We start from the raw sequence: 16,825 nt of genomic DNA, 5'->3' as shown, positions 1-16,825 counted from the left end.
GCCACTTACGGGCTCTGTAACCTTGGGCAGACCCTCAGCTGGGGCCTACCTTGCCCTACTTGTGAAAGAGTAACAAAACCTAACTGCAGCTTTTGTGAGAAGGCAACGTATCTGGGAAACGGGAGGTGCTCAATGTATGGGACATAATAAACACGTTTTGTGAGCAACTTAAAATTTTCAGACAATTCTTCCATTTTCACTGCAACATACAATGAAATGTTGATTGAAACAAACAACAAGCAAGCAAGCAAGCAAACACACTGAAATGGTTTCAGGCATTATATCTAAAATACAACTTTTTAAACAGTATGATCACATGAATCTTACAAAGTTTCATTTATAACATCAATCTAACACTTTTATAAACAGCATTTAATGTACAGAGTACTCTGAAGGAAGAAAAATATGTACAGCCATTTGTTTTCATTAATACATTTCTATTCTGTCCTGCAATACTGAAAAGGTGGAATGTGGCACAAAAATAACCCATAGGAGTTACAAATTAGAAAACAACACTTTTAAAAAAGATTTTTACTTTTCTGGTAGAAATATAAAAACTGTGGTTTATGGGGAAGAAATTAAACAAAATAAAGTCCAATGGATTGTTGAGGTGGCTTTAACACTTAAAGTTTTGTCCCTTAAACCAACTTGTCAACAGCAGTAAGTGTTTAAAATCTAAATATAAATAAACGGGCAGCGCTGCCCAAATAGCAGCACAGTTCGAGCAACTTACAGTAACACTTCGGTGTTCTCTGTGCAGAAATAATACCCCCTCCCTGGTATCCCTACGGGGTACACATGCAGGAGAGCTTCACCTCGTGCTGCAACCTACAACCAGACATCCATCCTCTCATCACATGGGGCCATCCACAACACCACTAAATGTACCAGAACTGATTTTGTTTTAATAAAACAAGTGGGTGGGGGAGGCAGGAGTACATGACAGCCATTACGTTGTCTTCCTGAAACCCTTTAGAATAGGGTAGATGTTCTCAAAGGCTTCATAAATTTCTGCTCTGACTTTAGCACCTATGAAGACAAGTTGGAGTAGAGAAGAGTCTGAAAAAACGGCATTTCTTAACATAAAACCACAAGCACAATTCTCTCCACACCTAGTAAGACAGATGCATTAAAACATTAACGATGGACCCTTGTCATAATCCCATTTTTGTTTTTAAGGTGGTATTTTTTTAAGTTGGCTTTTTAAAAAAATTACAAAAGTAGCGCCCCAGGTGACTCCAGCCTCCTTCCGCAGTCTGCCCACGTGACTGGTGCTGGTCTCTGGACTGGGTCAGAACCCAGCAGGGCAGCAGTGAGAGTGGCTGAATCTTATTCTCCCAATTGATGCCTTCAAACAAGCTCTTTTGAATCTTCCTTTGTTGTCGCAAAATGATAATGGTGATGAACCCCAAAGTTTTAGACAATGGTACCCAACTTAAAACGCCACCTGTTATGCAATGTAATGCCCCCTCCCCCTCCCCCACCAAGGTCATGCTTCAGCTGGAGAAGCAGCCGGGCTGCGCTCTGACTTCCCTTGGCTCACTCCCTCTGGTGGGTGTGTTCCGCATCAGAGTGTCAGGGTCAGGGGAAGAGAAAAAAGGGGCAAAGCTGCTTTACAAGTCACCAGTCAACTGTCCCGACACTGCGATATTACTTCTCAGCACTGAGAAAATGCCATTCTTCACACTTTCAAAACTTCGAACACTACTTCCTGTTGCAACTTACCTGTTAATACAACTTTTCCAGAAACAAAAATAAGGAGAACAATTCTTGGTTTGATCATTCTGTAGATTAAACCAGGAAATAACTCTGGCTCATAACTAGAAGGAAAATGGCAAAAACAGTTTAGAAATTAACAGCTACTCATGCCTTTAGAAAAAACGGGGACCTGAACAAGGGAAAGTACTGGGTAAGCAGCAAACTGATGAGGAGGCGAAGCCCAGTTCTTAAGGAGCATCACAGGGGAGAGTGCTCAAGGCCAGGGAGGCCAACTTGTAACTGGCACGTGAAGACCAACTAACTCTATTTCTAATGAATCTGGATTTCCTGACATAAGAACAAGAGCTTTATAAATATGCGCTACAGTCTCTGACCTTTATCAAGTTTCATTCTGGACAAGTCTACACCGACTTACAAGAGCCCAATAATCATTTATTTGTAAGATCAGACAGTCACCCAGTTTACCTTCTCGTCATTCACATCTCGGCTCCTTAAACTGAACTATCTCTAGCTGTTAACTTCGTTCAGGCAATTTAACCAAAGTGACTGAAAAGATACTAGTTGGAGACTGAATCTTTCCCTGACCATGTTGTCTGACTAAATGCACTATTGGTATGTTTTATTCTAATCCTAGTAGTTTCATTTTCTTAGTTAGAGAGACTGAAAACAGTTAGGATGTGTGACTGTGTTTAACCTAGTGGAAAATTCAAGATAGGCTTCTCTGAGGAAGAGATGCTGGGGTGGATATGTGAAATGCCAGTGGGACTTTCCTAGGTGAAAAGTGAAATAAGAGTGTGCCAGGTATAAAAGTGGGATGTGCAAGGGCCCTTGTGCAATAAGGGCATGATAAGCCTTGGGGGTGCTATGAGCAGAGAGGCTGGAGAGGTGGGCAGGGACCACCTGCCTTGTAAGTCTTCATCAGGAAGTAGCAGGGAAAATAAATGTTGACTAGCACAGAAGATTCAAACAACTGGGGAAAAAATTGATACAAGAGGTTGTGGACTTTGTTCATGTATTTAAAATGTATTTAGTGAGCAATAAAATGATAAAACATACAGAAGGGAATCAATTTCATCCCAGTAAAGGGGAGTTTTGGGTGTCGTTAAGCGAAATGACAGGGAAGTAGGAGGCTGGTGAGAATAGGTGTTACCAAAGACATCAGGAAGAAACTTCAACGATAAATATACCTATAAGTACATCATTTGTTCTTACATACTAATTAGTTTGCACATGTTTTATCATGAACAATGTTTAAATAGATTATAAATTAATTGTTGCCCAAAGCAATCACAATCCATTTCAGACTCACCTACTGAACTGTTGGTGGGTAAGCACAAGGCCTTCTAACCTTATAGGGAACTTCACGTCACAGCTCCCCACCATGTTCTGAATCTTGAAGTCCAAGAACTTAGCTGGAAAACCCAACTTCTGTACAACCCTGGCATACTTTCTTGCTGCTAGTCTGGACTGTTCTTCACTAGGGAAAGAAAAAGTGAAATATTCATACTCAAAGACAGCTAAAATAATTATTTAGATGAAAAACTTATAAGAAGTCCAAATTAGGAAAGGTATTTTATAAAGTATAAAGTGGTCACCCCTTCCAATAAAGAAAAGCTCAACAGACATTAAGAGTTTTATGTACAAAGTATTCCCGTGTCCTTGACAGAAAGCTTAGGCCTACCAAAATGAATCCCTCTTCAATTCCCCAAATTACTGATAGCCCTAGATTTAAAAAAAAAAAAAAGTTATTTATTTATTTGGCTGTGCCGGGGTCTTAGTTGCAGCACACGGGATCCTCATTGCAGCACGCAGGATCTTTAGTTGCAGCATGTGGAATCTCTGTGGCATGCAAACTCTTAGTTGCCGCGTGTGGGACTTAATTCCCTGACCAGGGATCGAACCCGGGCCGCCTGCATTGGGAGCACAGAGTCTTAAGCCACTGGACTACCAGAGAAGTCCTGACAGCCCTAGATTTTATACATGTGAAACATAATATCATCATCACCATTATCATTAATATTCTTGTATTTTAGCTCACAAATTTCTACTGAGATGAAAACTGACAAGCTTCATTTGGAGAGGAAAACAATGATGAGACTTATACTCAAAGAATGCATACACTAATTCCTCTTTTATGTCAAGTCTTTCTTTATCCATTCCTAGAAGTCATCTCTTGGACAAAACTATGACTTAGCAGGGCAGGGCTCACGTAACAAAAGCATAATGAGAGCAGTATCATCGTCGACAAGAGGCTCTCAAGTGCAGGGTCATGAATGACAAAAATGAGGCATGCATACATGCTGAACTGTATGGAAATCACGTGATAGCGTACACCCTAAACTAATGCCTGACTCTAAGAAAATGAAGTTACTGCTGTCCAGAAGGGATGAGATCAACTATTTTAATAAGAAAGCAACAATAACATTTTATTAAAGTATTAGCCTAACGCCGAGAAACCATGACACAGCCATTTCTTTCGTAACATACAGACCAGGACAATGAACTCCTTTAAACCCACCTCTTGGCTCCTGTGCACACCATCTTCCCAGAACTGAATATCAGTGCAGTGGTCCGGGGCTCTCTTATTCTCATGATTACAGCAGCAAACCGCTAAAACAGCCAGAGACAATAGTTAATGATGTCATACCAGACTGCTGACTTCTGTCAGAACTAGACAATGAGAAAAAACACCCCAAATAGTAAGAAGGACCTGGTACTTAGAAAGTTATCAAGATATCTGTCATGTGTTTCCGTACAGGGCTCCCTTACATCACCATGTGCCACACGTCTTTTGCATACGGAGCAAACACACAAGTTGTGACTGCTAAGGCGGTTGGACCAAGATCTCTGTGTTCTGTCATACACATCCCAACAAGTGAAGACAAGGAATATTTGCAAAAATATCTTTAACTATAAATTTTGTTTTATTAATTTTTTTTAGGCAAATCTACTGATAAACCTTTTCCACCTCCAGAAGGAATTAATAAATCAGATTACAAGCATATCAACGCATAGTGATGTTACCTCCTGTTTCCAATAGACTTTTAGAAACTGAATTGGTGGATCGGCATTTATATAAATGTAATGGCCTCAGTGACTAGGTTACATGATATAAAGCAAAAAATTAGTTTCAAAATAACTGAAATTTTAATATCTGCTATCTAATTACACATGAAAAAATTCATATTATTTCTAATCAAGATCACTCTTTGACAGTTTAGATTGCTTTCACAAGTTTAGTTTAAAAACTACTATATGTCTTCTGATTTTACCAACATGTAAAAATGCTAGCATTATATTCTAGTTTATACAAGTCCCAGGAAATGCCTCATTATTTTGCATTTCCTAAATTCCCTCTACTGGTTTTATTGCTTGGATAACTAATATAATTTCATTAGAAAAAATTATGTAAAATCATGTATTCAACTTAATAAAATTATGACAAAAGATTAATTCTTATGATGCTATATTCATATGGACTTGCCATATGCATTAGGCTGTTTTTTTTTTAATAAATTTATTTATTTTATTTATTTATTTTTGGCTGCATTGGGTCTTCATTGCTGTGCACGGGCTTTCTCTAGTTGCGGCGAGCGGGGGCTACTCTTCGTTGCGGTGCACGGGCTTCTCATTGCGGTGGCTTCTCTTGTTGCACAGCACGGGCTCTAGGTGTGCGGGCCTCAGTAGTTGTGGCTCATGGGCTCTAGAGCGCAGGCTCAGTAGCTGTGGTGCATGGGCTTAGTTGCTCCGCGGCATGTGGGATCTTCCCAGAGCAGGGATCGAACCCATGTCCCCTGCACTGGCAGGGGGATGCTTAACCACTGCGCCACCAAGGAAGCCCTAGGCTGATATCTTAAAATCAGAAAACTTGTAGGTATTTTTCCCTTAATCTTTTTATTATTAAAAAATCGGCAGTTATACAAAGGTAGAAAATATAATAAACTTCTTGTACTTATTATCCAACTTTAACAATTATTAACTTTTGGCTAATCTTGTTTCATCCATATGCCCCTTTCCCAATTCTCCAACTGGACTATTCTGAAGTAAATTCCAGGTAGCATGGCATTCTGTTCTATATAGTTTTCAAAACATAAATGGGATCATACTATATATTTTCTTCTGTAACTTCACATGATCCCCTCACAATGGATATGTCAAACTTTATCTTGTGGACTGCTGTATTCCTAGAGTCTCTTACTTGGCAGCTATTCAATAAAAATGCTGCATATTTTGCTTTAAATCCTTGTTTTGCTGGTGTCAACAAACTTAAACACAACATATTCTTTTTGATCTAGAGACCTTTGGAAGAAAATTCTGTATTATTATAGTCTGAAATATATTAAAATTGTTCTGACCTTGGGATTATATTCAGCATTCCGGGCACGAAGTGCAATGGTCTTTAGGTCAAGTTTACAGCCAAGGTTCACTGTGGATACAATATTTCTGTAAGAAATTAGAAAAGAAAACATGATTATTTACTGTTAGTGTTAGGTGATTACTTAGAAGTCGTATTCTTTCATTAGAACTAATTTAATGAAATTTAATGAGATTAAATTAACTTAAACTATCTTAATTTTTTAAATTAAAATTTTAAAAAATTGCTGACATTTATTAAGTGTTTAAACAAGTACCAAACACCATGCCAACATTTTACAAAGATAATCTCACTTAATACTTACAATGCACTATGAAGTAATAACTATTAATACTGCCATTTTCAGATGAAGAAGCTGAGGCTTAAATGGGGGTAACTTGCTCTGTATACACATGGCTCCTAAGTGAGGTATGACTTTCTCACTTCTCTCAAAATAAGTATCTTTTGGAAGAACAAGAGTTCAATTATCTTTGACAAAGGAAGAAAACCAGCTTTTTCCTCTGATTAACCCTCAGTAAGTCAAGAAAAACAAACATCACCATTTATTACCTGGGTCCAATGAACACATTTCATTTTTTAATATTCTTATATAATTTTATAAATAACTTATAAATGAGTTTTAACATCACTCTCTTGTGAATACTGATCCCAGATTGCAAATACATCTCCAACTGTTCCAGCTCATGGCTGCTTCTGGGTCTTTTTTTTGCACTGTCAAAATGCAATACCTTTGAAAACTTGATGGCTCATAATTAGGTTGAAAAGAGGGTGGGTGTCTTCTTTAATACAGTTGTAACGCCAGTTAGGATGATCAGCTCAACGTTCGCATTTCTACATCACCTATTTCCTTCCAATCAATTTTACATACACAAGTTCACAGAACTTTCTTATAATCTATTTTATTTCTGTAGAATTGGTAGTAACATCCCTACTTCCTTTTCTGATTTTAGTAATTTGAGTCTTCCCTTTTTTTGTTAGTCTAACTAAACATTTGTTGATTTTTTTCAAAGAACCAACCTTTTGTTTCATTGATTTTCTCTACTGTTTTTCTTTTCTCTATTTCATTTATCTCTGCCCTAATCTTTACTATTTCCTTCCTTCTGCTAGCTTTGGGATTAGTTTGTTCTTTTTTCAGTTGTAACGTTAAGTCATTGATCTGAAATATTTTTGTTTGTTTGTTTTATTTATTTTTGGCTGTGTTGGGTCTTTGTTTCTGTGCGGGGGCTTTCTCTTGTTGCGGTGAGCGGGGGCCACTCTTCATCGCGGTGCGTGGGCCTCTCACTGTTGCGGCCTCTCTTGTTGTGAAGCACAAGCTCCAGACGCGCAGGCTCAGTAGTTGTGGCTCACGGGCCTAGTTGCTCCGTGGCATGTAGGATCTTCCCAGACCAGGGCTCGAACCCGTGCCCCCTGCATTGGCAGGCAGATTCTCAACCACTGCGCCACCAGGGAAGCCCTCTTGTTTTATAATGTGATCATTTATAGGTATAAATTTCACCTATAGCACCACATTTGCTGCATCCCACATGTTTTATTTAGTATGTTGTATTTTTGTTTTTATTTGTCTCTAAGTATTTTCTAACTGCCCCTGTGATCTTCAATCCATTGGCTGTTTAAAAGTGTGTTATTTGGACTTCCCTGGTGGCGCAGAGGTTAAGAATCCGCCTGCCAAGGCAAGGGACACGGGTTCGAGCCCTGGTTCAGGAAGATCCCACATGCCATGGAGCAACTAAGCCCATGCACCACAACTACTGAGCCTGCGCTCTAGAGCCCAGGAGCCACAACTACTGAGCCCATGCACTGCAAAGAAGAGTAGCCCCCGCTCGCCGCACGCAGCAACGAAGACCCAATGCAGCCAAAAATATAAATAAATAAGTTCATAACAAAAAGAAATTAAGAAAATAAAAGTATGTTGTTTAATTTCTACAATCTTGTGAATTTTCTGGGACGCTTTGTGGAATATCAGAAATATTATGGTGTTGGCAAGAAACAAACACCCCATCTGAACTGGGTAGAATTTACGATTTAAACCAAAGGTGCAAACTTAAATGCACATAAGAGCCAGGTAAGTGTGCAAGACAATAGGGTATGGTGTTTATAGAGGTGAACTAACAAGTGCTTATCCTTCTAAAATCACTAAGTTTAAAATTATTCTGTTTTTTAAATTGCTTCAGATCAAACAAACACCCAAGGCAAGATTTAGGTCACTGGATAACAGTCAGGATCCATGGTTAAACATTACTTAGTTCTAAAAATGATCAGGAATGACTTACAAGAAAACTGGGTAACATAGTTGTTACAGATAACCCCTGATATGGCCATAAACTTCCTAAAGGCAAAAGCTATATACTTCTCGGTGACAGATATTTAAGAATATTTGTTTGTTTTTCAGGCAGGAGAAATTTTCCCTACCCGTCCCCTACCCCCCAGTTCTGTTACATACAGGACCTAATTCAATTAGATAGAAAAATACATTTAGGATAAGAACAGCCATCCTCAGCTTGTGGGAAGGGCACAGTTCTTCAAAAATTTACATGCAGCCCTTACAATAACCAATGAAGGAAAACAAGGACCACTATGAACTATAATGATTCCGTGACTAAGTAATTAATCTTCCCAAAGACTAAAAATATCACAAGGGAAGGAGACTACATAAAGCTTCATTTGGTAAATCAGCTACAGCGAAATGTCTATAATAACAATAATGCAATCTAAATTGGACTTCATTGGCCCAAACATATAAGCACAGCTACTAAATTTCTGAAGATGTTATGAGAGCCTTTTATTGGGGGCACTGACTCACTAAGACAGCTTTCCTTTTCTTTTTAAAGCGAGTTTTGATGCATGATCACCATTAGTGCCACACAAATAAATCAATCCATCTGAGAACAAAGAACAGCAGCACAGTTCCAGGAGACGCCTCCAGGGCAGGGAAAGGACATACAACAAGTACTCACTGCAGCTGCGGCACAATCCCAGAGCTCTCCGAGGCTGGCGTGGCAGGGGTAATGGGGGTCATGGGAGTCATGGGGGAGGGATACAGGGGAGTGGTGCCCGGCAAGGGTGCGGTCGTAAGAGTCTGTGAGTGGAAAAGCTGTGGTGTCTGGCCGGAGGACCCCTGGGTTGCCTGCTGGGAGGTCGACTGCTGAACGGCTGCCACTGCAGCCTGTTGCTGCTGCTGCTGCTGCTGCTGCTGTTGCTGCTGCTGCTGCTGCTGCTGCTGCTGCTGTTGCTGCTGCTGCCTTTGCTGTTCTTCCAAAATAGACAGACTGTTGGTGCTCTGAATAGGCTGTGGAGTCAGTCCTGTGCCATACGGCATCATCGGACTAAAGATAGGGATTCCAGGAGTCATGGCACCCTGCGGGAAGTTAGGAGAACAATGGGTTAGGCTGGCTGGTGTGAGTGTTTGTAGGACTTGGCTGGTAGAACAGCAGGTGAGATTTGCAAAGACAGGCACCTTCCGAGCACAAATGGGGTTATTTAGCAGTAACGGGGAGGAACTTGCTCTTCTTACACACATCACCTTCTTCTTCAGCATAACACAGTAGGTAAGAGCTTAGGGTGTGGAAGCAGACCTGGGTGTGAAATCCAACTCTGCCACTTACAACACGTGAGAATTTAAGGAAGCTCCTTAACCCTTCAGGCTCTAGAGAATAACAATGCTCTAAGACTTAGAAAAAATCGAGAACTTCTACTCTTTGAAAGATACCATTAAGAAAATTAAAACTTGGGACTTCCCTGGTGGTCCAGTGGTTAAGAACCTGTCCTGCAATACAGGGGACGCCAGTTCAATCCCTGGTCAGGGAACTAAGATCCCACAGGCTGCAGGGCAACTAAGCCCATGTGCCACAACTGGAGAGCCCGAGTGCTGCAACTACAGAGCCCGTGCGCTCTGGATACTGTGCACCACAATTAGAGAGAAGTCCGTGCGCCACAACTAGAGAGAAGCCCACGTGCCGCAATGAAAGATCCCATGTGGCACAACTAAGACCCTACGCAGCCAAAAAAATAAATAAATAAATATTTTTTAAAAAGGAAATTAAAAATTAAGCCACAGACTACGAGAAAACATCTACCATACATATATCTGAGAAAGAACTCATATCCAGACTACATAAAGAACAATCAAAACTCAATAAAAGATGAAAAAATAGACCAATAAAGAATGGGCAGGGCTTCCCTGGTGGCGCAGTGGTTGAGAGTCCGCCTGCCGATGCAGGAGACGTGAGTTCGTGCCCCGGTCTGGGAGGATCCCACATGCCGTGGAGCGGCTGGGCCCGTGAGCCATGGCCGCTGAGCCTGCGCATCCGGAACCTGTGCTCCGCAACGGGAGAGGCCACAACAGTGAGAGGTCCACATACCACAAAAAAAAAAAAAAAAAAAAAGAATGGGCAAAAGATGTGAAGGACATTTTACAAATGAAGATCTATAAATAGCTAACAAGCACTTGACAAGATGTTCAAGATCATAAGTCGACAGGAAAATGCTTGTACTGCTAGAATGGCTGAAGTAAAAACCCAAGGGCTGGTGAGGATGTGGAGCAACTAGAACTCCCACATGTCGCTGGCAGAACTTCAGAACATGCTTTCTTATAAAGTTAAACATGCACTTACACAATGACCCAGCAATCCCACTCCTGAGTACTCACCCAAGAGAAACAAAAACATAGCAGACACGGAGAAATGTACACAAACGTACAGCACCTTTATTCACAATGGCCCCAACCTGGAAACAACCCTAATGTCAGCAACTGGAAAATGGACAAACTGTCGTACACCCATACAACAGAGTGCTACTTGGTGATAAAAAGGAACTTGCTGATATACAAAGAAGACAGACACAAAAAAAGCATATACTGGTATGATGCCATTTGCATGATATTCCAGAGTAGGCAAAACTATCTCTAACTCTGGAAAGCAGATCAGTAGCTGCCTGGAGCTAGGGGAGTGACTGCAAAGGGGCAGGAAGGGATTTTTAGGGTGATTGAAATGTTCTATAACTTTCACAGGTGCATACACTTATCAAAACACATACTTAAAATGGGTGTTTTTGGATGTCCTGGTGGCACAGTGGATAAGAATCCACCTGCCAATGCAGGGGAAACGGGTTCGATCCCTGGTCTGGGAAGATCCTACATGCCGCGGAGTAGCGAAGCCCGTGCGCCACAACTACTGAGCCTGCGCTCTAGGGCCCGCGTGCCACAACTACTGAAGCCCACACACCTAGAGCCCGTGCTCTGCAACAAGAGAAGCCACCACAAGAAGAAGCCCGCACACCACAACGAAGAGTAGCCCCCGCTCGCCGCAACTAGACAAAGCCCGCGCGCAGCAACGAAGACCCAACGCAGCCAAAAATAAATAAAATTAAATCTTAAAGAAAAAAGAACGTTTTTATTTAAGTATGTAAACTACACTTCAACAGAAGTTATTTAAAAAATTTAAAAGTAGCTACATTATTTGTAACCTTAAACATAAAAATGAAAAGATAAAACTAGAAAATAATTTGGTTAGAGTTATCTCCAAAGTCAAACACCCTATAATCACTCAGACCACTTTCATAAGTGCTTATCAAAAGATTAAGTTTTACAAATGCACATTTTAGCTTCCAAACAAACTCCCCAAATCAAACACTATCATGCTTATTCAAAGCCTAACAGAACTTCTCAATGAACTAAAGGAGGCTTAAAAAATATAAATCCATTTTCAACAACAGATGGTTAAATTCCCTTGCTTCCCTTTTACACTGTCTCTAACAATGCAGATTCTGTCCTACGTGTACCCTCCCTCCAGTTGTATTACCTGAGGGGAGGCCAGGCCCTGGGCATAAGGTGGGAGGCTGTTGTTCTGATCCATGAGGTTCACTTTCTTCTTGGCAAATCAAAAACCTTTGGACTGGGAATCACCTCAGCATTCAGTCTTTTCCTAGAGCATCCCCAGCACACTCTTAGCGACTTCCTCAGCTCTCTGGGTTATCTTCATGCACACCAAGAAACAGTGATGCTGCTTTGAAAAAAGTTTGAAGTTTAATGTAAGAATACAGGTAAGCTATATAGTCTTATAAACCAGTTTCATGGTTAAACAAAAAACAAACAAACAAAGAATGAAAAAAACCAACGAAACTATTTTGGAATATATTTCTTTTTACCTTACAAAGCTGAAATCCTATTCCTTCCACATTTCCTGTGACTGCATGCAAAATTGCCAACAGGACAAAAATTGTTTTTTTATGTGTTTAATTTATAGTCTTTTTTTTTCTTGAATTTTATTTTAATCTCAATTCCCTTAAGCTCTTGAATCTAATTTTAAGATGCTTCCTATTCCACTGGTTGTTTTGTCTATCTAAAACAAAATGCTACCTTAATTATAATGTAATTATAATATAATAAATGTAATTAGTAAACATAATACAATATATAATAAATAGCATATATATTATTTTTTTACATCTTTATTGGAGTATAATTGCTTAACAATGGTGTGTTAGTTTCTGCTTTATAACAAAATGAATCAGTTATACATATATATATATGTTCCCATATCCCCTCCCTCTTTAATTTATAGTCTTATAATGTTAAAATTAAGGTACATAATCAGCATTAAAAACTTTTGGGGAAAACACCAAGGGAAAACAAATTCCTAAGGAACCTGTCATATCTGAGTAGAAATATTTATTATGCATTGTATACACAGTGCTATTAGGCTAAATTCAAGTTTTAAAATATTCCATTCAGCATTCTATCCTCTACAATGTCTTGGGCATTAAGTTTAATAAATTTTGAATTGGATCCAATACACTTTAGTGTGCTCATTTATTGAGCAACTACTTTAAATAAAACACTGTGATAGAAACCGTACAGACATAAAAATAAACATGTTTTTATATATGTAATAATTTTACTTCTTCAGAACACATAAATACAAACTATGCCTGTATCTGGCTTTCCTTAAATCATGTCTTTACTGGCTACACGTTTGAAATTTCTTTTAGTCAAAAGAACCGAGTGACTGATGAACTACCTTTTATTGTTTAGTTCAGATGGACTCCTACCGTGCTCAGGGTTGCTGTGAGAACTGACCGATTCAAACAGGACTGATTAACACCTCAAGAACAGCATCTAATTATCACACAGTAAGCACAGGATAAATGTTAGCTATTATTATTAGATTTCAGTTTAAACATTACCATCTGATAAGATAGTCTCACACAGAACTTACAGATCTTAAAGTTACAAGTTATACGTCAAAGACACACATGTAACTCAAGCATGTACTGGTACAAAATAAGCACTCAGAAAGAATCTGATAATGACTTTGAAAGGACAAAGGATTCCAAAGACTATATATCCTACATATTCATCAATGGAAAACAGACCAAAAAAAAGAGAAAACTCTGCTTCAGAAAACATCAGACATATAAGAAAATTATGCTCTTTCAGACATTGTTACCCTCTTACAACAACAGAAGTGCTGCAAATATAAAAATGAAGAGGCATTTGATCCCTGGCATCAAAGAGTTCAATTTGAAGGGTTTGTAAATAATCACTGCAAAACTTAAGTGCTATAATAGCAGATATGCACTATGCTAAGCCCCTTGAGTGAAGAAATCAGCAATATATGTCTTTGTAATCTCTGTACTTAGTATAGGCCCTGGCATATAGTATGTGATCACGAATGAATGCATACATGCTACACAAAAGAAGACAATATAACTGCTAAGTGTTCTGAAGAGTATGTTTCATAAAGCAGGGACCATATGACTTGGGTCTAGCAAGGTGAGAAGGAATTTACATTCAGCATTTCAGGCAGAAGAAAGATCAAGCAGAAAGAGACAAACACTGAAAGAGCATGCAGTATGCAAGCAACAAATTTAGCATGACTGCATGGAACGTTCCTGCAGGGGATGAGACAGCAAATATAAGTGGGGTCACATTATCAGAATTTTAAGTCATTATTACATAAGCAATATGGGCAGTGACAAGGTTCTGAAGTGCACCATGAGTAGATCTACTTTGGCAAGAGTGTGGATGAATTCCAAGAGATAAAACTGGAGGCTGGAAGTTCGGTTTAAGACTCACTGCTGTGGTTCAGGCAAGAGCTAATGAGGGCAGGATTTAAACCACTCATTAATATGACCACAGATTATCCAGAAACTGGTGGCTCCCAGACCCCTTTTTACAAACTAAGTCTAGAGAAGAAATCTGTGGAACTAGGTTGAGGCCTCATGTTACCATTTTCAGAGCTCATCTCTCACTCCCAGTGGTGGAACTGACCATCTTTCCTCCCCTGTGTCATTAAAACCGCACAACTATTACCGCACTACTTTATCCTCACAAAAGAGAGTTGTTTGCAGAATCTCCTCATTTTTTGGTCAAATTCGGTATTTTTTGGAGATAATCACTGATAAGGGAAAAGACTCAATTAATTCTGCATAGCCTTCTAGTGACTGCATATGTCAATCAAGCATAATCTTTTCAGAGACGCCTACCTGGAGTTTTAAACGAGAAAACCACACAGTCCAGGCCCTAGGGAGGGAGACCTCGTAAGGAAAGTGGTGTGTATTTGTATCTTAACGCTCTAGCGTGCCTGAACTCTCCGACCTCTGACAAAACGTTAGAAAGTCTCAAGCGCAACTTTATTACAAAACCACCAATGCTGGTAGCAAAACAGGTGGGCACAGGCCAGGGTGAATCTGCCTTTCAATATCGAGGAGAATTAACGGATGGCAGGACATAAAGACTCCGCGTCTTGGATGCGCGGGACTGTCCTGTCCCAGGCCCCTCCCAGCACCCTGCACCCCACGCTCGTACAATGGGAAGCCGCTTTGGAACCACGGCAGAGGAAGGCACCCGTTGGGGTCGGCAGCCGGTACAGGCCGAAGCTGCGGCAGCACGAGCGGGAGGAACAGCCCCCGCGCGGTCTCCCCGTCCATTCCGCGCCTCCTCCCACCATCACCCCAGGGCCCCGCTGCAGTGGTCACCTCTACACGAAACCTCAGAGAAAAGCTAAAAGGTCTGTTACCTGGAGTCACTGCAGAGACAACTACCGGCCGGCGAAAACGAAGTTAAGTCGCAAACGGCCGAGGAGCCCGCTACGGCGACCCTTCCCGACCCTACAGAACTCCTGGCTCGCTTTGTTAACGTCACTTCCGCCAGTTCCGCCCTCGGCTTCGGCCGTCTGCCCACCGTGGAGCGCGGGCCATGGGAAGTGTGGGCGTTGCGTCACTTCCTGTGATTTGCTGGGTATTCGGCTTAAGGGAAACAAGGGGCGGGGCGGAGCTCTTCTGCCTTCCGGGCGAGGCCACCCTGCCAGAGTATTTTACGATTGGTTGTTGCTGGATGTAGTAGACAAGACATTGATTTTTAAATATTGACTGTTTAAACCGACTAGCGGTGTTACATTTAGCAAGTTACCAGACCTCTCCGCCTCAGTTTCTTCGTCTGTAGGATGAAGTAATAATAGCACGTGTACTCTAAGGATTGTGAGATGGATTAAGGAAATGCATGAACAGTGCCTGGCACATGGTAAGCATGTTAGCTATTCTCAAACATGTAGAATGATAAAAAAACAAACAAACAAAAAAACACCTGGTTTACAAATTCGATTATATTTTAATTCTGCTGCTACCATCTTATGCAGTATTTTCACATTGGTCACAAAAAGACTATAGGTAGTTGGACCCCAGAGTACCTCTCCTATGGCTCATTTAGGCATAATTACATGTTGTAATTCTTGTTAATTTGCTTCCTTTGTACTTCATATAATCAATGAGGTTGTGAGCTCCTTAAGGATAGGAAATGTTTTACAGAATTTTTGTATCCAGGCCAGTACTTGAATAAGTACAATACTTCTCTGTCCATAACCATCAAAGAAAATCCTTTGTTTACAGTAAAGTATGGGGAAAGTTTTAATTAAAAAAGTACTTTTCAAAAATCCTCTCTGCTTCCAGAATTGCATGTATATATCAGACAGTCCATTCTATATTACCCAGCTGCTTGCTTGCTTTTTTACATAACATTTTTAAATTGTAAAATATAATATTCATATAAAGAAGTACATAAACCCATATACAGATTAACAGACGGTATTAAATCAAGTAAAGACAACCAGTACTGCCAGCACCACGACCCGTCCCCAGCCACACAGGCCCTTCCTACTCACTGTGTACTCCTAAAGTACATAGTATGTATTCTTTTGCTCAACGTTAGAAGACTCATCCATGTTGATTGATGTGCCTTCGCTCTAGCTGAAGTAGGTTAATTTTTTTCCTGTGACACATCCCTCAGTTGCTTTATCTATTCTGCAGTTTATGGACATTTAGCTCATTTCCACTTTGGGGCCATTAAGAACAATGTTTTATGAACATTGTTACACGTCTTTCTGGCTAGGGTACATACCTCGGCGTGAAACTGCTGGGTCATGATGCGTGTGTATTTTCAACTATGCCGAGTAATGCCAATCCCTGTTCGAAATATTGCTGTACCAATTTACGCTCCAATAGAGTCTTCGAGCTTCCGTTGCTCCATAGTTTTGCCAATTTCTTTGTAAGGTCAGACTTTAAAATTTTTATCCATCAAGAGTGATTCCGAATGTTTCCTTGGGAGAGAAAGCCTTTACCTCGCTGTCAGCTCTCTTGGAAGAGCGGGCGCCGGCTACTCTCTGAAAGGCTACGGCGCTTGCCTCTGGGACCAATGACCGACCGGCGTGATACCGAGCGGCCGGAGGCAGCGCCGCGAAG

At 40.5% G+C, this 16,825-nt stretch overlaps 1 protein-coding gene across 13 annotated transcripts; it reads right to left on the bottom strand.

Moving 5' to 3' along the window:
- Nucleotides 1-266: 266 nt before the first annotated feature.
- On the bottom strand, nucleotides 267-16,721 carry TBP (TATA-box binding protein). Of its 13 annotated transcripts, XM_081250768.1 has the most exons (11): nucleotides 15,109-15,730; nucleotides 14,576-14,612; nucleotides 14,422-14,487; nucleotides 13,108-13,205; nucleotides 11,890-12,093; nucleotides 9,049-9,449; nucleotides 6,075-6,162; nucleotides 4,238-4,329; nucleotides 3,029-3,196; nucleotides 1,726-1,820; nucleotides 267-1,029 (listed from the first exon to the last, which is right to left on the bottom strand). In XM_081250768.1, the coding sequence occupies exons 5-11, from the start codon at nucleotides 11,941-11,943 to the stop codon at nucleotides 950-952; spliced, it is 978 nt and encodes a 325-aa protein (XP_081106894.1). In that variant the 5' UTR covers nucleotides 11,944-12,093; nucleotides 13,108-13,205; nucleotides 14,422-14,487; nucleotides 14,576-14,612; nucleotides 15,109-15,730; the 3' UTR covers nucleotides 267-949. The 13 variants fall into 13 exon arrangements, with proteins under 13 accessions (XP_081106894.1, XP_081106895.1, XP_081106896.1 ...); XM_081250769.1 differs by lacking the exon at nucleotides 14,422-14,487; XM_081250770.1 differs by lacking the exon at nucleotides 14,576-14,612.
- Nucleotides 16,722-16,825: the final 104 nt, after the last annotated feature.

This window comes from Mesoplodon bidens, assembly GCF_964165515.1.
Source record: "Mesoplodon bidens genome assembly, chromosome: 12".
Taxonomy (NCBI): Eukaryota; Metazoa; Chordata; class Mammalia; order Artiodactyla; family Ziphiidae; genus Mesoplodon; species Mesoplodon bidens.
This window is presented reverse-complemented; position numbering and strand designations above follow the sequence as displayed.